The 23,493-nt window shown below is 45.7% G+C and overlaps 1 protein-coding gene and 1 long non-coding RNA gene across 2 annotated transcripts; both read left to right on the forward strand.

Moving 5' to 3' along the window:
* Positions 1–5,678: 5,678 nt before the first annotated feature.
* PIRT (phosphoinositide interacting regulator of transient receptor potential channels) lies at positions 5,679–6,095 on the forward strand. Its single transcript, XM_053452801.1, has one exon. The coding sequence runs from the start codon at positions 5,679–5,681 to the stop codon at positions 6,093–6,095; it is 417 nt and encodes a 138-aa protein (XP_053308776.1).
* Positions 6,096–16,180: 10,085 nt separating this feature from the next.
* Positions 16,181–18,660, forward strand: LOC128471509 (uncharacterized). The gene is made up of 2 exons (XR_008346112.1): positions 16,181–16,253; positions 17,672–18,660. It is a non-coding gene; the product is annotated as an uncharacterized LOC128471509 (long non-coding RNA).
* The last annotated feature ends 4,833 nt before the right edge of the window (positions 18,661–23,493 follow it).

Here is a 23,493-nt window from a genome sequence, read left to right on the forward strand (position 1 = left end):
AGGGAAGAATAGCAGCCCCAGAAATGAGTACTAAGGCCACCAACAGAAAGCTATAGGGGAGACAAACAAGTTCCAGAGAAGGAGATGATAACGGTCACATGGATAAGATCTGGGCCAGGAGAGAACCATATCACCGATGCCACGAGAATCAAAGGTGTCAAAGGCCGCAGAGGGGTCCAACGGGATCCGCTGAGAGAAGTAGCCTTTTGTGAAAGCGGTGAGGGGGCTGCTACGAATGGTAGTGAGGACCATCTCAGGAGAGTGTTGTGGACAGGAACTGGATAACATCTAGAGAAGTGGGCCAGGCAATTGTAGGTTAAACATTCCTGAAGTTTGAAGGGCAGGTTGGGAAGGGAGTTTATTTAGTGATTATAGCATCGGAATCTCCATTTCCATTGTGTTAGCGGACGGGGCATGAGGGACGCTGGAGATTGTCCCTCCGTAATGCTATTATCACAATTATCTCTGATATTAGCAAGATGGCAAGATGAAGGCTATGTTACATAAATAGTATGTCAATGTAAAACTAGAACTTTAGAGAGGGTCGCAGAGTTCAGAGTCTGCTGTGACATGCATTCTGTTGTTCTTACACTAGATGGCGCCATCATACCACAGAATAAAAGTTTAACATGTTGAACATTATTATTATTATTATTATTTATTGTTTTATATGGCTCATCATATTCCGCAGCCGTTCTGATTATTTCCTCCTGTTTTATGGATTTTTGGGGGATTTTCTAGTTGGGAATTGTGCTATAAATGTTGCTTTTATATGAAAAAATAAAGGATGACTAGGGCTTCAATGACTAAATCCAGAGTTTGTTTTTTTATAGCTAAAACTTTTTTTTATAGTCACCTCTGGGTGACCACTCTCTGTATCATCCCCTATCCCTGTTGCATTCCACATAGGATCTGAGCTCAGAACAACATAAAGACAACCGGGTCCCCATGTTAGAATTAAATACCATCAGAAACCGGACGTATTGATAATATTGTCCTATTTTACTCCAAGGTCATTTTTTACTTTTCTTTTTACATAAATAGCTACTCTTTTGGGGGCTCCATATTATTGCTTGCAGTTGTTTTTTCCTCCCTATGTTTAAAAAAATACAAAACTGCTTATAAGATCAAAGTTTAGAAACATCCAACCATAAGTGGGGGCTCATTTTGGTTGAGCGAAGGGTTCATGTGTCCAGAGCAGCTTGGTTCAAGGAGTAAGATTAAATAAAATTAATTATTATACAGCCTACAGGAAGGACTGAGCTGATCCCTGGTAACCCCTGGTAGTCACCCCAACCCTGCCCGCAAACTCATGGCTTAGTGAGTAAACCCCCTTCTGTGACCTTAGACTTCATGCCATGATCTGCTCTACTCCTGGTTTAAAAAGGAGGAGTATTTGAGTAATTTTTGACCTTGTACCTATTTAGATTGTACTTCTAAATTCTTTAGTCCAAAAAAACAAAATTCCTGATTGACAGAAAACTTGATTTTTTTTTTAACTTTACTCCTCCCCGGAGACTTCATTTCGTACTTAAGATCTGATCGGTGCAGAGTCGGGGATCCATTAGAAGGTATTTAACTATCTGGGGCGAACCTCGGGACCGAACCTTCTCCTCTCTCGTGGCTGTCGACGTGGACAGCAGCGAGTCTTCCTCCAAGTAACAGCTGCTAAAAGGATTTGCATGGATTGTGATATCCACTGCGGAGCATCTGCGGTGCCCTCCACGGGCAGGAAAGAGTTAAACCATTAGCAGTGCATTATGCTGGGAAGCTCATCAGCCGGAGAGGTTGGTCAGTGCTGCGTCGTCGGCTCTGCGATCCTCACGTTCTAACCAGCAAAGCGGGGAACCTCCGAGCTCCGAACGCGGCTGGTGGGACATCGCAAAACTTCTGTCGCCCACAATGTAAGTAGCGCTGCTCAAATACCCCCCCTCCGTGCCCCTCGGGGTGATCCGCCGCCGCTTTCTGGTTGTGATACGACTTTAAGGGATTTTAGAATGCGGTCTCTCGAGTCTTTTTATGGACAGATTTCAAAAAAATTCAACCAATATTTTTGCTGAGTAAGCCACGCGCCCGCCCTGCTTCCAAATCTACAAAATACGCAGTTTGTCAAAGAGCGTAAATGCAGGATATTTGCACCAAATACGTTGTACGGCGCTACAGAATAGGTCGGTGCCTCTGGATCAGGGAACAGCATGAGTATTAAGTAACATTCTACTGGAAGGTGGATGGAAGCAGCACCCAGAGGATGTAGAAAAATGCCCGATACCCACCGTGCCCCCCGTACAAAATAGCGTTTCCCATCAATTATCATAAATTTAGTGTAAGATATGAGGAATTTGGTTTTTTTTTAATGGAAATATATACTTTTTATATATCAATGTATTAAATTGCATGGTTACCTTAACCCATTCGTCGGAAAGAGCTGCCAATCACAGTTTGGTTTCGTTAAGACTATATTTTCAAGAGTTTCCGCAGCAGCTGAGGTTAGATTGGGATAAAGCCTTCCCACAGTCTCAATGCGTTGGGATCACCTCGCTATACGCGGCGCTGTACGCTCTAAACTCCAAGATGCGTTATTTAAAAGGAGGGGTAATTAAAGGGGCAGTATGATCCCCCGACCCCAAGGAGCCCCCGGAAACCAAACTCAGAGCTGCTTCCGAACCAACGCATTTCTCATATTTATCTCAAAAGAAAAACAAAAAGCTTAACCCTTTGCATTCCGGGACTGTAACAATTATCATGGGGGAGAGAGAAAAAAAACCACCCAATGGCGCGCGTCTCACTGCGCCAGACAGTCTGGGCGATGGAGGAATTTGTTTTTTTCGTTAATGCCGCGTCCTCCCGAGGCCGTTATCTGTCTGAGTCCATTATCCGTCATTCTCAGATGTAGTAATTGGATTCTTTCATATGGGGAAAATAAGACCATTTGACTAATTCAGCGCTAATTTCTATAAAAATCCTCTTAGCCGGAGCTCCTCTTCCTCCTCTGAAGTCACAAATGACCAGCAACGTGAGACGGGGGCCCCCGAGAATGATGTTTTCCGGGCCCCAGCTGTAACCGGAGTGACTTATAATGGGTTTATTATAATTATGGATTCATATAGCACCATCACACTCCACAGCGCTGTACAATCTGTGTTATTATTATGTATATATTGCCATCATATAGGGCTTTATCTACTTAAACATAGGTGGACCCATAAAAGCATCTACCGGGTTCCGAAAAATCCATGCGCCGTTTTCCTTAAGCGCCGCGGCTTGTAAAGGACATTTTTCCGTCCAACGCGGGATTTAATAAATCTGTTAACTCGACTTCCAATCGCAGACGTCAGCAGCCATTTAATATTTCAGGGACATGTTTTATATTAACGTGAATGGAGGCAGATTTCGCCTTCGTTTTAAGTAGCTCCTCCTCTTTGGTGGAAGCTGATTGGCTCTGCCAGTTTTAGAAGGCGCGGGGGGGGTGAAGACACCTTTAATTAATGAGCAACCAAAGGCCTTCCCAGGTTAATTGTCTTCTGAGTGAATAAATACTTTTGTTACTTTATCATTTTATGAATAATTTCAGGCTTTGTCTTCATATCTACCGCTCAGAAGGACTTGGAACTGATAGTTTTTGCCGATGCTGCCTAATCTTTTAAGGATTAAGAAGACCTTTCAGCCAATAATTACTGCATCTGACTCATCCAAGATGTTTCTCTAAGAGAAAGAACATTAGGTGCATTAGGTGAGCTGTTTGCCGCCCATCGTTTACTGGAGTCAGACTCGCCGGCTCGTATTCACAAGTTCAGATCTCGAGTCAGATTGGTATTTTATGTACCAGATGACACGCCGCGCAGACGTTACTGGTGCTGATCGGATGTGAGTAGAGAAAGGCTAAGGTCACATTAATATTAAAAAACCTCTACACAAGCAAAGCCAGAAAGTGAGATGTGGATTTGAGTCCGTAGCAAAGAGGCGCGGAGCCTTGAAGAGGCGATGTCTGCTGTCTATAATCTACGCCGAGGTGGCAGCCCGTGCCGGGAATCATCTTCCTACAACATCGCCTGACAAGCAAATGAACCGTGCACAGCCCTGGAGCTTTATTTGACTAAATACATAGCACTGACAGGTGCCTGTCAACTAAACGGGGCTCCACAACCCGTAGAGGATTTGAATGAATCAGAATACCCAATACTGTCCACTCAGAGCAGGACACTATTATCTTCTTGCCCCATAAGAAGAATATGAGGCAGTTTCTCTGTTATTAGGAGATTATCCGTGTCAGTATTAACCCTTACAGCCTGGTATACCCACGATGCACTCATCCACCAGAAATTAGCGCTTTCTTTCTTTTTATTTTCTTCCTCCTTTGAATAATTTACCGTCAGGGCAGACCATTAGCCACTCGCACCGATCTCCTTCTCACCACAGGGGAGCTTTGATTATTAGCGGCTGAATCAGTAAACGCACGGGTTCCGGGAAGCCGTGCAAATAAAATGCTTTTTTTCTCCCATTTCTCTTCTTAGCTCTTAAAAGAAAACACAAAGATTTAAATCCCAAACCGCACATCGAGCCCATCAATGATGGAGCCACGAGACAACCCAACGCAAGCAATCGCCTTCCCTGCCCCAGAGTAAGAGAAGGGCGATGGCGACCTGATATACCTCCATGCATCTACAGGGAAAACCTACATACTTCCTAATGGGGGGGGGCATAAGATGTGTCAGGGAGGGGCAGTTAAGATCTGAGACTTTTTCACAATATGAGGAGAGGTAACATTCATTAAAACCCCTTGCTCTAAAGAGTGGGGCAAATCTTAGCCAAGTAATTGGGTGCCCTTAGAGCCCCCCTGTTTCAGTATGGGTCTGTGAGCTCATCGCGTATTCGAAATGTTTTCGAAGGGAACCTAAAAGTAATTCCACCCCCCTGAGTACACCTAGTTCTAGACATGTCCCACATCTTCCCGGAATCTGGAATTCTACCGTCCAAAGGGTTCCGTTAGTAGACAGGATTCTTCCGAGACATTAACAGGCTGGTAACATTTGAGTCTTCGCTTCAAACAATCCGGAGGCTCCCCCACTCTGGTTAAAAGCCGACCGTTAATGAACATTCCATCGACTTTCACTTCAAAATCCAATTTCCTTGGAAATTATGTTTTCTGTAGGACTGGGAAGTCTTGTATTAACCCATAAGCCACTGTCCTATTATTACGGAATATACATAAAACCAATAATTCTGCCAGTAGAGGCTGATAAGCCACGTTCTTTATTGTAAGGAGGCAGATACTGAGGCATTTCGAAGAGGGTTTAGCTATGGTGGCCACAGGAGATACGAGAACCTTTACCAGCCACCTACTGCAATGATCCATCGGTTCTATGTATGTGAGGGACACGAGTCAATGAGATTCCGAATTGTCCTGATATCACTTAAATATTGTTTATGAGAACATTAATTTGTAATAAAGGCAGGTGTCCACATGACGCTCTTCAAGGTTCCAAGTCTAGAACCCTGTCTCGAGGTTGGATCTCCATTAGCTACGGTTGTAACATTCAAGGTTCCTTTACTTACGCAGGACGAGGACACCCTCGATATTACTGTTTATTTTGAATATGTTGAATCGTCTCCGTATCCTTAAATACTGTCCGTGTTCCTCTCTGTTACAGGAACTAGATTGCGATCCGAAGAATGATACAATGGCCACCTCCTTGGAGCCCATTGCAGTCAGCGAGCAGAGCAGTGGGGAGAGGTCCTCTTCTTCTGAGTCCAAGGACCTGGTCACAAGCAGAACTGAGAGCACTCTCTACAGCAGCTCCAGAAGCGAGTCCCTTTGGACCACGGCCCACAGGAGCGCCTGGGACACCTATCAGAAGCCAGTGGTCATCATGTCTATTGGAGGGTCAGTGTTCCTCCTGGGTATTGTACTGACCACCATGTATTTTATGAGTGCCAGTGCGCCCATATCTAAAAACCTTGGACCCGTCGCCTTCTCCATTGGACTCATGGTTCTGATCGTCGGATTGGTTTGGGTCCCGATCATCAAGAAAAAACAAAAACAAAGGTCTCACTCCAGGATCTTTAACCATCAAAGGGGGCTTTTCTTCCATTTTTGAATGTTTTTGGAAGCCAAGCCCAAAGACCAGGCATTGTTGCGGGACTTGGGCGATCCGCTCAGCGGTCCTCTCGGTGGATCTGACCAGAAATGGAGCTGCCACGTAATCCCCGTGACTGTTGAGCGTCGGATTTTGCGACCCTTAAAAACCGGAGGGTTTTATTTTTTATTTATTATGGATGAACGGACGTAGAGGTCTCACCACATCACGTGCGGGAAAACTTCAGAGCTTTCGGCTACAGATACCACAATTATTCGGCATGAGAAGAAAATATGCTAAACTCAGCGTTTTGTCTTGGCTTCTGGGAATGAACCCGTGCTTACCGAGCGTCTCGGTGCCAGGTGGGCTAGCAATCTATTGCGCAGGAAGGCAAAGCTCTGCCCTCTGGCACTGAAAGGGCTAACATGGGACCAACCGGTTAACGGACGGCTATTTTTACTTAATGGGTTGTTTTTTTTAGCATTTTGCTATTTTCTGATAATTACGCTCTTTTTCTGCTGTGAGAGATCGGGGCTTCCCAGGTGACCTGAAGAGCTCAGGTATAACCTGGGATGGGTAAGTGCAAATATCAGATTGGGATAAGAAATAGATACCCCGACACCAAAGAGATCTCCTGCCTCAATCCTAGAGATCCTATTCCTCACTGATCCACTGAATTGATCCCTCTGTGATCTCGTTTCCCATTTGGAATCTGCTGATCCCACGAGATACCATTTCTCACTGATGATCACCTGATCCAAGATAGATCCTGTTCCTCTATTGTAATTTACTGATCCTACAGAGACCTTGTTCCGTCCTAGTAATCTCTGATTCCATGTAGATCCCACCATTCCTATTAATCTCGTAATCTCTGATCCCACAGAGATCACGTTCCACCCTTGTGATCTCCCGATCCCCCAGAGATTCTGCTCTCTACTAGTAATCTCCTGATCACAGAGATCCCATTCCCTACTAGTAATCTCCTAAACCCACAGAGATCCTGTTCCTCATTAGTGAGATCACTAAAATCACTGAGATCTCTGGAGCCCACAGAGATCCTGTTCCTCACTGCTTATCTTCTGACCCCACTGAGATCCCATTCCCTACTAGTAATCTCCTAAACCCACAGAGATCCTGTTCCTCATTAGTGAGATCACTAAAATCACTGAGATCTCTGGAGCCCACAGAGATCCTGTTCCTCACTGCTTATCTTCTGACCCCACTGAGATCCCATTCCCCACTAGCAATCTCCTGATCCCACCGAGGTCCCGTTTCTCACGAATGATCTCCTGATCCCACAGAGATTCTGTTCCTCACTGCTTATCTTCTGATCCCACAGAGATCCCATTCCCAACTAGTAATCTCCTGATCAACAGGATCCCATTCCCCACCAGTAAGATCCTTTGCCACCAATCAGCCTCCCTGTTCACGATTTCCAATAAAAAAGACGAGACTCCAGAGATCTGCCCTCCCAATATCCCCGGGCTGCCCGTTACCATTAAACATACTGGTTTCCAGTGAGATTTCCAGTTAACGGGCGCTGACACTTGAGTCTCTAATCGCAGCCCCTCCATGTATTAGCGAGTGGTCTGCAGGGGCCCGAGAGCCACAGGGGAAGCCGCTAAGTACTGGGGGCCCGCACTAATTTCCAGTACAAACCAATTAAATATAGGAAGGGGGGTAAGGGCCCCTAGCAGTTGGGTTGGTATCTCAGTATCTCGTAGGAAAGCTGACATTTTTATTGTGCCCAGGAATGAAGGGAATGTTTCCTTAGGTACATGGAGAAAAAAAAGATTGCTAGCTCTTAAGGTCACAGGAAATGAGTCTGCAAACACCCCCCCATAGCCCTCCCCTCACCCACGTGATGGCTGTAAACTGTGCAAACAGGTACATGGGGGGAGGGTGGCAAAAGGGGTAAACACAGGCGCCATCAGCCCCGAGCACAGTCCTGCTGTTAGATTGTTTGCATAAAGTGCTCTTCCGCGGCTCTGCTGTCTCCCGGCAGATTTTTTTTCCATTTCCGCTGCTTTTTAAAAAAGATACCAAAAAAAAAATATGCGGCGATGATCATTGTATGATGTAATCAGCTTGTTTGTATCACCCGTTCGAATAAAGTTACAATTTAATCGTATATTTTGTGTGTTTCCGCTAAAAACACACATTTACGGATTGTGCTAATTGTTTTCCGCCTCGTGTTCACTCGGCCGGGTTCCCAAGCCCGAGATATTTTGGGGTCCCTCTCCACTGCGGTACATGGGGTATCAGGGGTCTCACATTCCTGGCAGTCTCTAAGAGAAGCACGGAGGTCTCACAGACACAGGGGCCGTCTTCCTCCTGCCTTCCTGTGCGTTATGACATCACACTGGGTCCTCATCATCACACTGCGTCCTCATCAACTTGCGGGGCTGTCGTCACGGCAACTGAGCAATTGAATAAGAAAAGTCTTATCTGCTGGTATTCGTATTTCTTTGCGTCATGAAAACCAATGCAAATCTTATCTGCGTTACTGGAATCCGCCAGAAGCCCGCGTTCCGCGTAAAAGCTCTTCACAAGCCGCGCCGCGACACGAGAAATGTTTTTTTTGGGTATAAAAAGCCTAATTCGAGGGCCTTATCTCTGGATTTTCTACTCTAAAGAATCCTTAAAAAAAGAAAAGGCTTTTATCCCAAACCTTGTGTCAGTGCCTTTATTTCCAGCCGCCAATCAACTGGTTTGCCATTCAGGGTCCCGTAACATGGAGGCGCGGAATGGAGTGACTTCATAATCCCCTCGTCCTGGCAGTTAAACGGTTAAAGCCCCGAAGGATCCGAATAAAACAAATAAAGAGGAGAAGAGAATGTTGGGATTTTCTTTCCGGTACCCGCTGCGTTTCGCGCTTGGTTCCGCTCCCTCGCGCCGGGCTCTGTTGCCGGGCAGCAGGCTTTCGCTTGCGGTTAATCGAGGCTCTGGCTCCTCCTCCCGCCCGCGAGATGACTTTTCAGTTACTAAGTGGATCAAATGCACTTTTTGCTCTTAATCCAATTTGATTAGCGAGCGATTCAGGAAATTTACTGCTGCCAACAGCATTAGGAATTAACCATTAAACCGCCAGCCGCCGACGGCGAGGCACGGGCTACACCCTTCGCGCGCCAGAGGGAAATCGCTTTCTTTTAAATGGGGTAATAAAGGTTTTGGGTAAAGGAAGCGTCGAAACGATATAACGTCAGATTCATAACACGTGATGCGATTGAAGCCGCGAGTAATTTAGTCTGATGTCAGCGAAACTTTATTAAATATGGATGGAGGAACAGCGAGAGTTAGGAGTGCAGACTATTACTCACTAATGGGCTATCAGACACTTCATACGGGTTCTTCTTCGTTCTCCTTTTCCACCGCTAGGTTACAGGCAGAGGCGCGACTAGGAAAGGGTAAACAGGAGAGTCTCTAGAAAGGAGTCAGAACGCAGCAGAAAAAGACAAGAAGCTCTTAAAGCTTTTAAATAAGCAGCCGAGGGTTAGAGGAGGAGAAGGAGGGGGGGGTTTCAACGGATTCATTTTCCTGATCACGCTTTAAACTGTAGGCTGTAAACGTACGTGAAACACCGCTTGGGTTTTGGAAATGTATTTTATGGAATTAACTAGATGATTGCCGATGAATATTATTACAATCCTGTACAAAACATATTGTGCAGGTTGGTTGACAATAAAGGCAAAGGAAAGGCATTTGCCCTCCAGCCCCACACTATAGGGTTAATCATTTATTTATAGGGGCTGTTATTACACCAAACACTCACAGCCTGAAACATCGCAGCCGAGACGGGACTAAGTAAGGTAACGTCTGCCCCAAGGAGCTTACAATCTAACATCTGCCCCAAAGAGCTTACAATCTAGCGGACATCTGCACCCTGGTGGGATTCTCTCCAAGGTCATGACACATGGAGGGATGCCCTGCAGAACCTCTCACCTTGGGCAGATGCCCTGCAGAGCCCCCTGGAACGCGATGCGATGCCCTGCAGAGCCCCCTGGAACGCGGTGCGATAGCCTGCATGCTGCTCTGTGGAGGACGGGATGAACAGGCGTGGAAAGGTGATCGCACTCACGGTCCGGGCAGGTAGAGACAGGTCCTCTCTGCACCTAATCTGCACCTTTATGCAAAAGAAAGTGGAAAGTCAGGCTGAGCCGCTGGGCGTGTCTTCCCAAAATATGTAAATGTGGAGTGAGGTAAGGGGGTGGGGATCAAGGTGAGACTCAGAGCGCTGGGCTGGGGGCTACCTGTGGCTCAGGAGGGATGCCTTGCCCCAGGAGGCTCGCTGGAAGGTGTCCGGCCTTCTTCCTGTTCGCCGTGTCCTTCGATGTTCTGGGACTCGGCCTCATCCTGGTTGGAATCTTCGTGAATCTGGAGAAGGACGGCAGGAGCTTTGGCGAGTTCCTCATCTATGGCGGTGGGATTATGGTCTTCTTCAGTCTGCTCTGGTGGCTGGCTTGGTATTCCTTCAACCTGGAGGTGTCCATGCAGGACCTGCTCAAGGACCCCAGTGTGGCCCCCAGGAGGAGCAACCTGGTGCAGCTTGCAAGAAAGTTCTCGGAGAGGTTCTCCAAAAGGAGCAGGAGAAAGGGGGTCTCTAAAGATGCACTGGGGATCTCAAACCCACCTGGAGACCCCCTCCATTTGACCCCCACAGCCTTTTTCAACACTGGATTCTCAACCCAACTGGATTCCCCCAGTGCTAATGGGAGACACCTGGAGCTGAGCAGAGTCGGTAGTTTGGGGGGTTCCCCTGGGATTGTGGGGACCCCTGACCCTGTGGACAGGCTGATTTAATCATGAGAGGTAAGGTGTCCTATATCAGCGACTTTCTATGATTGATCCCATACCCTTGCCAGGTCTGCTATCCCTCTACTCCTACTGCAGACCAATCTATTGTTTAACCCTTTCTGTGGATGATGAATGCCTCCCTCCTGGCCATGAAAGGGTAGAATGTGTGGCTTTGGCCAGTTGTCTGTTTGTGTTGCCTTTTCAATGAGATGATACAATGTGTCCGTGTGATGTTGTAATCATGCAGTGATTGACACCCGAGTCCTAATTATACCCCATTTACACATAAAGTTACCTTCGCAATAAAGCTTATCCTGATTTTACCCCCTACTCCTGCCCCCTGCCCCCCCCCGACCTTCACAGGAATGTAAAACCCTCCCAGGAATCCTCTGAATGCAATCCGCTCCGGGACTTGTGAGGTCTGCTCTACTGCCCTGGGTGGAATGGGAGATATTTGCCCCATGCGTGCAGCTGCGGGTAACCTTGTTATTGCATATGCTTCTAGCTTGGCTCTAAATTGCATTATTGCCCCTTCCAGGTCACAGTTTGCCCCAAAGATGTCCAAAGTGACAAAAGGGCAGCTGTGCCACGGAAGGGTCCAAGGGCACAGAACATTCCAGCGGGGCTGATATACTAAACCCCAATCTGCCCCTCGACTAATGCAGACAATTAACCAATTTTTCTGGGGTATATTATTATCACTATGATTATTATTTAAATAGCACCGGCGTATGCTGCAGCGCTGTACAGCGGAATAGGGTGAAATGAACAGCGTTGAGAGGACACATACTGAGGGTTGTAGAGGGGGCAGATTTGCAGGGTGTCCGAGTGAATGGGCAGATTCCTGGGAATGGCCGTGAGTCGATACACAGCGGTTCCCTCATAAACACCCGCTGCGCACGCCCCACGTGGGACCCTCGCACGCCCCACGCGGGACCCTCGCACGCAAAATCAGGCAGCAGACAGACGTCTGGGCTGCACAAACTCTCAAGCGTCAAAGGAGATCGTTGTAAAGTTTGCGGCGCTGATTAATGTGACGCAAATCAGAGTCCGGCTCATGTTTTACACCAAAACATTGTATAGATCAAAAGTTTCCCCTATTTGAGTCATGACTGGTCAGAAGGTAGAGATATTCTAAATGGAGTCACCTGTATTCAAGCAGGGATTCCAGCTGGGAGAAAAGCACCAGTGGCGATGCTCAGATTTATTAAATCGGAGAGGAGAATATGAAGGAGGCAGCTCCAGACTCTATCACCCTGAGGATCTGCCCATTTACCCTGAGACTGGGGTAAAAAACCTGAGAATCTGCCCATTCACCCCAAGACACTGAGGCTGGGGAAAAAAACCTGACCATCGGCATGTCACTGCTAATAGGCTGCGTGATCCTGACACCTACTGGTCAGATACAGTATTGCAACATAATAGGGACTGTGTCTCGCCCAATAGGAGCTCAATATTACTGCCCCTGATACTGCATCACCCGTCAATCAAGGAGAAGCCAAGCTTTGCTCTCCCATCACAGAATAGACGCGTTATAGTATGTGTCAGACCGGCCCCCGTCTAGTCACCCCATAACGCCTGCCGTAAAGACTGAAACCTTAAACAGTCTTTGGTCTCGTCTTAGATTCAGGAGCTGTATGTCTATCCCATCCATGTTTAATACCCTCACTGTATTACCCTCTGCTGGGAGGCTGGGAGGCTATTCCATTTATCTACCACTCTCTCAGCAAAGTAAATGTTAATCTTGGTGTGATCTCTGCATTAACCTCGGGTATCTTTGATTTTAGGTTCATGGAGAGGTAACGTTTACATAAAGTCTCCCCTCCGAAGACCTTTGGCTGTTCTGAAGACTTCATCGGGTAGCAAATTCTCCCTCCCTCCCCCAAAATGTCGGATTCGGGGTTTACGGGCAGCACAGACACTTTTTATATCTCTTCCTGCACTGAACGTACTTTCGTTTAAGGATCGTTATCGAGTTGTGTATTTCTTGACCATTTGGTGCTGAGACTTTGTTGCGGATTCTTATACTTCATCGCATTTTGGGCTGGAATAACCTCTGTTGAAATGCGTCCTCTTGGCCTGGAGAGAGTTAAACCAAGTGCTCAAGAGGTCAGGACTCCATCTCATTGATGCACTCAAAGGGTTAATGTCTCCAGTGTCGAATGTACCGATGCAGAGAGGGGGTCTCTTTTTTTATTTACGTTTTTTGGATAATCTTCTTCATAAGTATCTATTTTGCTTTTTTGCAACATTGTGTTCGCATCGACCAAAAATCTTCTTTCCTTTTTCATGGCATTCAATACTGAAATAGAATTCCTCTGTGTTAATGACAGGGTTGATGTCACGCGGCAGTAAGTTTAGTTGGCTTCAGATAAAAATAACACATTTAGTATTTCCCTTTTTCCCCTTTTATATAGGATTATAATAAAGGATGGTAAACCTGGCGGCGTCTGGCTTTTTCCGTTATACGCGCTTTCCGGAAAATTGCGTTCAATTTGATTTGACAAAAATCGCAGATTCTGCACCATTTCAACAGCAATATTTTTATCATTATCGGCTGCCTAATGCACGCCCCGCAAGGAAAAATTAACATTACAAAGGTTACAAACCCTTGAAAAAGTAACCGGCCAATCAGGAAGAAGTTGACCAGTGCATGATGGGTAACATGTTCTAAGCAAAAGAATCTCGTTTGACTTTCTATATCTTCGTTGATTTTGGATTTGCCCTTTAGGGGAATCTGATTGTTTCCCCTCCATGGGAAGACCCCTCTAAACCGGACTAGAAAAGCCAAGTCAACCGCTACGAGATAACAGAATGCTGTCACCATAGCAACAACCAATCAGGGTGATCTGTTTCAGAATGTTCCATGCGTGGCACTGAGCAGAGGGGAAAGAAACCTAAAAAGTCTTTAAACTTTTTTTTTGGGGGGGGGGTATTTTACTCAGGAGGGGGGGTTATTCAGCTTGTATTTTTCTTTTAAATATATATAATGTGATACGAGGCTCTTCCAGATACGGCGGCTGGGCTCGGAATGTTTCTTTCCTTCGTCTGTTTTTCCTTTTCTGTTTCGAATCGCTGTGTCCAAAAAATGTCTGTTTTAAATGTTTATAAAGGATGTTTGTTTTTTTGGGGTTTTTTAAATGTATTTTTTTTACGCTGTCGGATATTAAGTCAGACACAATAAAAATCGGGTTTTTGTTTTCAATTTGTTTTTTTTCAAATTTGTTGCACATTTATAGTTTTTCCAAAACAGAAGAAGGATTGGTCGCTTCCCAGCATGTATGGTCTGCGTGTTGTGCTTTTTTTGTTGTCACCACTAGAGGGAGCCGCATGCAGCCGCTTAGAATCCTTGACGGCGTTGACGCAGTTCATTCATTTATTTATTTATTTTACCCCTGAAAGTTGTCTTTCTGTCATATTTGGGCCGGCTGGATCATTTTACTTTATTTTTGTCTCGCCAAAATGAGCAGTTTAGTAATTTTCATCTTCCAAAAAAACATTACGCCACTTTGTAAAAATAGAATCTGCTGGCAGATCGGCCCCATCCGGCCCCCGTCTAGTCGCCCATTTCAACTGCTGTAAAGACTCAAACCTTAATCAGTCGTTGGTCTCGTCTTAGATTCAGGAGCTGTATGTCTATCCCATGCATGTTTAATACCCTCACTGTATTACCCTCTACCACTTCTGCTGGGAGGCTGTTCCATGTATCTACAATTATCTCTGTATTTGATAGCTATATGCCTGATGCATGTTTAAAGTCCCTCGCTGCATTAGCCTCCAACCATTTAGGGTGGAAAAGAATAGTGGGCTTCTTTAACTACTTCATGGTCTTGCACCAAGTGGTTAATGTACAGGGTGGGGCCCGGGGCCAGTCACGGTCCTCTCTGCTTGCTAAGTGACTGCACGCAATCTGTTCAGGTAACAAAACAGAACAAAGAGGTAACAGCCGCGGGACAAAAAGGTGAAAGGTAATCCGGGATGTGAGTGACACTCGATACGACTGCGAGTCAAGAAAACAGCGTCACCAACAAAGCGAGAGACAGTAACAGTCCAACGAGGCGCTCGTCCGGATTACAGGCGCTCGCCCCGGGCCAGGTTGCAGGCGCTCGCCCCCGGCGTGGATTACAGGCGCTCGCCCCGGGCCAGGTTACAGGCACTTGCCCCCGGCGCGGATTACAGGCGTTATTCCGTAACGCTTCGAGAATTAAAACCTAGCGCCGCGGACAATCTCCCCGTCCCTCTGGAACATTCCGGCCTCGGATTTCTCTCCACAGATCCATTCAGATGTCTTGGGGGGGGGGTTAATTCTCGTCTAATGTCATGTGACAGTTTTTATTGCCATAGCAGCAGAAAATCAGTTTTATTTATTCAAATAACAGATCTAGATTTCCACAAAAAAATTAACGTTTCAGGATCTGTGAGGAGGAAAAAGGAACGTTTCCCGAGATAAGGGGCAAAATATATTTTAATATATAAGGGGCAGTATTATGTAGGGGGTACTAGATAAGGATATAAGGGGCAATAATATGTAGGGGGCAATATATATTTATTGATATGAGGGGCAGTATTATGTAAGGGGTAATATATATTATATGGGGCAATATTTCTAGTTAAAAATGTGATTGTTTCATTTTTTTGTTTGTTTTGTTCATTTGTTTGTTGTTTTTTTGCAAATAATGGATTTTACGGCTACTGAATCATTTCCGTGACACACAGACGACGAGTTTCTGAACCCGTCCCGCAGGGTGAGCGCTACCTCCGGCACTCAAGGAATGTACCCTGGAATTAGAACACAAAGCGGAGTCAACCGTCAGGTTTTTCGGGGTTGACGGGCCGTTTGAGCCGCCGCGGCCACCAAACGGTTAACAGCCATCCGTGTTAAATCGCTGTCATCGCACAAGGTGTGTTCTGTTTAAACGGCTCGGTCTGTAAGTCGCGTCCAGCGCCTCAGACACTCGAGTGTGCGAGCGCCGAGCCCGGCCACCATGAGGTTCTCCCGGTTCATCGGCCGCTGCGCTTTCCTCTTTGTCCTGGCCGTGATCTTCGACGTGGCCGGGATTATTCTGCTCCTGCTGGGAATATGCTCCGGCTTTACTTCGTGGGATTTCTTCGTGTTCACCGGGGCCGTGGTCCTCGGGCTCAGTTTAGTTTTGTGGAGCCTCTGGTACACGTTCAACGTGGAAGTCTCCTACAAAGAGCTGGGGCTGGCCTTGTGACCGACGCGTTTCGGGGACTCAATATATTCTTTACTTTTGGGGACCAAATGGGAACGATTGTGCTTTTCTGTCTTCCGAAAGTTTATAAAAATCAAAGTTTTTTTTTTACCAAACCCCGTTACCGGAAGGAGGAAGGGGTCGCGACTACAACCCCGCGCTTTGACAAGAGGTATATTGAGGTTTCTTTCGAGTATAAAAGTAAATTATCCCTTTACTGACTTACAAGAGCTGGTTAATGATATTTTTGTTTTCTGAGCTTTTTGGAGGTTTTTAGATATTTCTTTCCTGTAATTAAGATCCGTGACTTCCTCCTAAAGTAACGAGGCATCTATACTGGGATAAAACGGGGCAGATTTTACCAGCCGGGGACCCGCTGCCCCATGTATATTAGGTGGGGAGAGGCGATGGCGAGAGATGGGGGGGTGTTCTAGAGGAAGGAGGGGGTTCTAGGATGGCATGGAGGAGAACATGGACCCGATGGGGTAATCCTGTTGGACGAGCAGAGGTTTTGCCCAGGGCTCCTTTTGCTTTAATGACAGCCCTGTGGCAATTAACTCAGTATCTCTCATGGCCCATGGGTAAAGGTGTGATCCGGAACACTCTAGAGTAAAATGCCATTATTTTGACAGCTATACGAGCGTAATTTATGTTTATGCTTCACACATTTCATGCACTTTCCTAATAAACCCATCAGCAGCCTTACATTACAATGCAGTAAAACCACCGGTGATTTCTGGAATGGAAGTCCTTCAACAAAAAAGATAGGGAACAAACGTAACAGCCGTGTTTGAGCGTCACGGACCCTTATAAAAAATGGGGTAGGTTCCGTTGTAACGTTTTTAATAGACGGAGGCAGACAATGTGGGGTTGGGATCCGAAGAATGCACCGTGTTTGTCCAGGGAAGTTTTGCCGAAAGACACCTGTTCTTACACTCATTGAAATTCCAAGACTTGGCCGACAGGAAAAACCGTCCCGTTGGCCTGAGGGTCTTTCTCAAAAATCTCAGTGGTATCACCTTTCCTAAAAAAAACTAATGGCAGAAAACGCTCTCATCTGATAAAGAATCCTAAGTCACTAAATGGAGACGTGCTAAAGGAGACGTGCCCTCATTCCTCCATGCTCGCTCCATTCCTCCATACTCGCTCCATTCCTCCATGCTCCTCCATGCTCACTCCATTCCTCCATGCTCGCTCCATTCCTCCATACTCGCTCCATTCCTCCATGCTCGCTCCATTCCTCCATGCTCACTCCATTCCTCCATGCTCGCTCCATTCCTCCATGCTCGTTCCCTCATACTTCTCTCCAACGTATGGTCCTTCTTTGACGCTTCCACCCAACCATTCATCCACCTCTCTCTTGCTTGTACTGTCTCTCAAACCTACGGTCTCTCCTCCCTCCTTGGCTCAATTTTGGTGGAATTGCCCCGACTCTCTCTATTTGTTGGGCTTCAGACTGACGCCTGTCTGTTAAAGGAAATTGCTACAAATTTTGGGGTGGTTTATATTTTTCTAATCTTCATCCTATTTTTTTTTTCTTTATACTTAACCATTTACCGTGGTGGATCTAACATGTCTTTCCTTCTCCAGCGTATTAAGAAGGCTGTGTCGTGATACCAGAAGAAGAAGAAGAGTCCCCGGACCTCTCCTAATGACCCCCTAGAAGGTGAAAGACACTGCCAGCCCACCCCGAAACGGGGGCGAGAAGCCGGTATTTATAGTTGTCTGAGAGCGGCCATTTTGGATCGTTGGTTACGATGGAACGCGATGCTTTGGGGTTCTGTAACGGGGGGATCCTAATAAGTTGGTGGAGGGTTCTGTGTCCTCAAATGGGACGCTCTTTGAAATTGGGGTGACTTTATGTGGGGGATATGTCAGTTCTTTGGCACTTCAACAAAAAACGATGGAATCTACCTCAATGTGGACAAGCAAGCCTACTTGATACTGTTACAACCTTTGGGTTACAATGTATGACACCGGTGTGCCCCTAAACCGCTATTCCTCACCTCCTCCGACTGGTGATTCCGCAAATCACCCCGACGTACCGGACGTAAACGGTCGGAGAAAGCGCCTCGCGCGGTTGGAGGCATCTCACAGGCTTCTGTAGACTTGCTGATCTTGTTTACCAACCTCCCCAATCCCATGCAATATCTACGCGGTGCTACAGAACTATAATCCATAGTTAGAACGAGTTACATAACAACTCGAAAAGTATATGCTGTGGTAACGACACGTCGGTAAAATTCCAAAGAATGATGGAGGTCCGTAGACCCTACTGAGACCACCAAGTCTGATTGTTGGCTTCTGGAACCTCGAGAACCCAACCAGAGTCACCAGGAAGGGGAATTACTTAAATTACTTACTACTTATCAGAACGTAAGCACTAAGGCAGAGGGATGTGGTTTTGCCAAGTTTCTATATATATTTACGTGAAGATTTTTTTTTGTATTGTTCCTCTTGACGTCAAACGTGAAAAAAAAGAAATACAAAGATTTTGAGCTTTGAGATTTGTGTTGATTCATTTAAGTGTAAAATTAATAAAAAGTTAATAAAGTAATAATGTTTCTTTTTTTAAAAAACGTTGTATCAAAGTGTGTTTATTTATTTTTTATCTGATCCGATGGAAAGAACCCGATAAGCCGGAGGCCGGGCTCGGCTCTGGATTCTCACACCGCAGGAAGTGTTTCACCCGCAGGGTGGATGCAAGAAGATTCCTAAAATAGCGATGCTTCTTTTAACGAGCCCCAAGTCGCCGGGCAAGTTTAATGCACTCACGCCTAACCGCCGGGTTTGTTTATATTTGTCGCCGGCTCGACATTCATGTAAAACAACATTTTTGTACACGAGGAAGAGAATTTTTCTCCAAAGAAACCCCCCCCAAAAAATACACATTATTATTATATATTTATATATACATTATCTTATTTAAACCCTTAAGGACAATGGGCGGTCCCTAAGCCCATTGGAAACAATGCATTTTGAACCCGTACATGTACGGGCTTTGTCATTAAGGGGTTAAAAAAAATAAAATGTTCTGTTTTGGAAACAGAATATTTATTTGAGTTATTATCGATTCATCGTTAGGTTTGAAGCAAGACAGCCTACAGGACTCTGGATAGAAACAGACCCTGCCGGCAGATCGGCCCCATCCGGCCCCCGTCTAGTCGCCCGTTTCTCCTTCTGTAAAGACCCAAACCTTAATCAGACGTTGGTCTCGTCTTAGATTCAGGAGCCGTATGCCTATCCCATGCATGTTTAATACCCTCACTGTATTACCCTCTACCACTTCTGCTGGGAGGCTGTTCCACTGAACAGTTTATGAAAGAAGAGACACAGAAGCAGAAGTTGTGGGCAGAGAAGGTAGGGAGACATTCAGAGAGTGTAAGTGGGAGTGAAGGGGCCCGAGAAATTTTGTAGCTTTTTTTCTTGTTTTTGTCCGGGGGGTCCGTAGGCAATAGCCTAGTCACCCGTTGGCTGTTTTTCTTGGGTGACGCGTGGTTTCTCATACCAAATTCTGCCCAAATTCACCCAAATTGCTGCAAAAAAAATGTTTCCATTGGACCCTGGGAAATAAAGCCTCATGTCTGCTCACAAGGTCCCAGTCCTTCTCAGCACCCACCGCGCATGTTCCTGGCATAACTACTTTTGGAGATACATGTTTGTTTCCTCTAATCCTCTATCAATCTTACAATCAAAAATAATGTCGCCTTCACTTCGCACAACAGACGCTCACAATCCATTGCCGTAAATAATTCATCGATGGAGATTAAATATGATTTATCTTCAGCCAACAAAGTCAGGTTTCTTAATAGCGGCGCCATTAACATAGGATGCGGATCTTCGTCAATCCCTCATCTGCTCAACGACTTCAAAGGGGAAACGTTCAGTAAACAGAGAAGCTCTTTACATTAGCGTCAATTACAGCGAGAGCCATCGGATCCTGAATTATTCAGCAGCTTCTTGAAAGGGATTGCTCTGACACCCTTCCAAAATAATGAAAGTAAAGATACAAACCGTACGAGAGCAGCCATCTCATTTCTTTATGATATGCAATTAATATTATATGGTGCAATACTATGGGTTTTTTTGCTTATTTACTATCAGCAGTGTTATAAATGATTGTCTCTATGATAAAAATGTAACATTGCAAACATTCTGAAATTAGAATGCGGCGTGGGGAAGTTTTGGAAGCATCCTGTACCAATGCAGCCACTTCGGTGAGTGCCAAAAAGGTACTTAAAATGATCTATAGTGTTTGCCGTGGGCACTACAGGATAGGAATATTTATCCACATAAAAACAAAAAGCACAAGTATTTTCTGGCTATAACGAGAAATAAAACATTCCAGACGTAGCATTAGCTGTTTTTAATACGCTTACTGTATTTTCTGCGAAATAAACAGGCGAAATTGTCACTGGTGATGACAATATGTTGCTATTCAGTAATGCTTAATGCATGAGTGACATCACTCGTGAGGTCATAACTGTAAATACTGTGTTCAACACCAAAATTCTTAAAAGAATTCTTTATTGAAAGAATCATAATTCTTTCAATAACTCTTATGGAAGGGCGACACCTAGTGGGGCAGAATGGAAGCGCTGCTTGTCTAGACTGAAAGTGAGAGGACGGGGTAATCTGGCGCCACCTGCTGGACAATCAGGGGACATGCACGTCCCTAGAGGCTAGTAGGATTTTTGCCTGCATTGTCCAGCAGAGAAGCTTCCCCACTTCCTATAGTAACCTGCAGCCATCTAAAGCGCCAACATATTCTGTAGCGAAAATAGTGAAAATGAATAGTAACATTAAACCTGGCAGGATACAATGTGACAATAAGATAAGAAGTGCACTGTTCTTGTGAGCTTACATTCTATTAGGAATACCTGCCCCTTTGGTGACCCTCAAGGTCTGTTGAATTCTGCATATTATGTCCCCAGTGCCATTGGGGGCATTACTTCGCCCTTTATTACCCTAAGGTGTAAGGGTCCAGATACACCGCATTGCTCACATACCACCGACAGTCCCCTCCCCCAGCCTTTGTCTTAGTGACAGATACGCAAAAGAGAATAAAGGAACAATAAATCCTTTTTTAAACAACCTGTTATTTGTTATACCATATATGGTCAACGAAGTCACTATTCCGGGTGCTTTTAGGCAGAGAGGTAAGAGGGATACTTACAATTATCTGCAGTCTCCTTCCAAATGCCATTAAGCTGCATGACTACAGGTCTTATCATCCTTGAGAATGTGATTGCATATCCTGACAGCAGGCCCGGGCATTTAAGACTGAGCAGCCCATTTTTATTTATTTATTGTTAAACCAAATTCTGACAAATGTAATATACCATTTCTTGTTGTCTATTAGTTATATTTCAGCATGCTTTTGTCACTGTAATCAATTAGCATTACATAAATATATAATAAATGAATCATAACGTCATGCAATTTATAAAGCGCTAGATTTTTTATGAAAGATTTAAAACAGTAACTCATCTTTGACCATTTAGAGGCAGTGTGGCCTTCCTTGGGCCTCGGCTGGTCAGATCACCCTCACGACGAGCGAGTCTGTCAGTCACAGACTCACCGCACAGCAGAGAAGAAACTCAGACCTCAGACCACCCCAACCGAATTGCGGCACTCAGCCAATCCTCTAGGCAGAGCAATGTGACTAAAAATAAAGTCATCGTACACGGGACCCCTGAAGCCACAGTTCACTGCCACTGATCCTTTTCAATAAGATACGCAGGTTGAAATAGAATAAATAACACAATACCTTTACTTTTGCTCTCACTGATTTCTGGGCCTAGAATGTTTTGTCCTCTGAAGTGACTACAAATTCGGGAGGGCGTTTTATCGTTCTGGATAAGAAAAATTAAACGGTTCAATTTAGTCCTGCAGAAAGTAAAGGGCCACAAAACAGATGACTAAATACACGTGTGTTATTGCAGCGATCAGTGACACGCAAGTTCCACGGCCACAATGACAACGCAGGACCCTAACACAATGCATCAACTGCACACACTATGCACACGCATCCCCTGTACACACACTGTACACACGCATCAACTGCACACACACTATGCACACGCATCAACTGCACACACGCTATGCACACGCATCCCCTGCACACACGCTATGCAGAAGCATCAACTGCACACACACGCTATGCAGAAGCATCAACTACAGACTTTTTTCAGGCTGTATACGGGTAACGCGGGAGCCCCCGGGGGCCACAACCTCTCAAACATACAAATAATTGGGGAAAAAACAATAAAGACACAAAATGTACTTAGAGTGTAAGCTTCTGAGACCACCAAGGTCTTTTATTCAGTTACGTTATGCTGTCCTAAAGGGCAGGTTATTGGCCTAGAAGCTTGCACTCTACTGCAAGGCCCATTGAGTTGAATTTTCCTCTATTTTATTGTTACTATATCACTGCCTCTCCCCTCTGCCCCTTCTCACTGCACCCCCACCCCCTCACTATGTACCCCCTCTCCCTGCTTACCTTGTTGCCGGAGTCCTGCTGTGGGGGCGCGAGGAGTTCGTCTTCCCGCTCTGCCGCGGTGCGCGCTTCACAGCTGAGCGCCGGAATAAGCCACCATTTCCGGCGCTCAGAATGAAACGCCGGCACCGCGACGGAGTACGAAGAGTGAGGGGCGCCGAGCGGTTGCTGAAAACATCACGAGCGACCGCTCGGCGCCCTGGCCCTGAACTTCAATTAAAACATCGGGGGGGGGGTTAACTTTATTTAACAGGATGTTAAATAAAGTTTTTAAAAAATAAAAAAAAAACACCGATGTTTTAATTTAAATCCCGGGCAGGCGCCAGTTGCTGCGGGCCTAAGGGGCAGGTGCCCCTTTTGCCCTGCGTTAGGCCCAGTCAGTCCGGTATTTTAATGCACGTTACAGGCTTATGTTATGGGGACAGTTTATCAGTTAATTTATTTTAACCCTACATTCGCCAAAAGAACCATACATATGCAGTATTATCACCATTAAAGGATACCTCCAAGTATATATTAAACAGTCAAGGGGCATTCTCTTTCAGGGGGTGTAGTTAGAATGAGTGGTTGGAGCGTTGCCATGGAGATAAGTCCACTTTTAAAGCTTTGCACCAAAATAGCTCTTTCCTGGGGATGTAACACAATATGCAGTACTCCATTTTATTGTTACGATATCCAGCTACAGACATGCCCGGCTCCGCAGGCTGGGGCACACGCAGGCCCGGCTCTATGGCTACCATGCTGCCTCCTGCCCTCATTGCAGGAAAAGGCCATTGCTGCCTGACAATCAACCTTGCTAGCGTCAACCAAACACGTAACCCCGCCCCTCCCGGCTGTCACAGAGTGCTTCAGCGACAGTGCGGCCACACCCACTTGGTTCAAACAGCCTTCTCTTGGCTCACGCCTCAACCGA

Source organism: Spea bombifrons, chromosome 13 (genome assembly GCF_027358695.1).
Source record: "Spea bombifrons isolate aSpeBom1 chromosome 13, aSpeBom1.2.pri, whole genome shotgun sequence".
Classification (NCBI taxonomy): Eukaryota; Metazoa; Chordata; class Amphibia; order Anura; family Pelobatidae; genus Spea; species Spea bombifrons.

What these genes read in the sequence shown, in the direction of transcription:
- PIRT (XM_053452801.1), top strand. Translation starts at nt 5,679, where the DNA reads ATGGCCACCTCCTTGGAGCCCATTGCAGTCAGCGAGCAGAGCAGTGGG.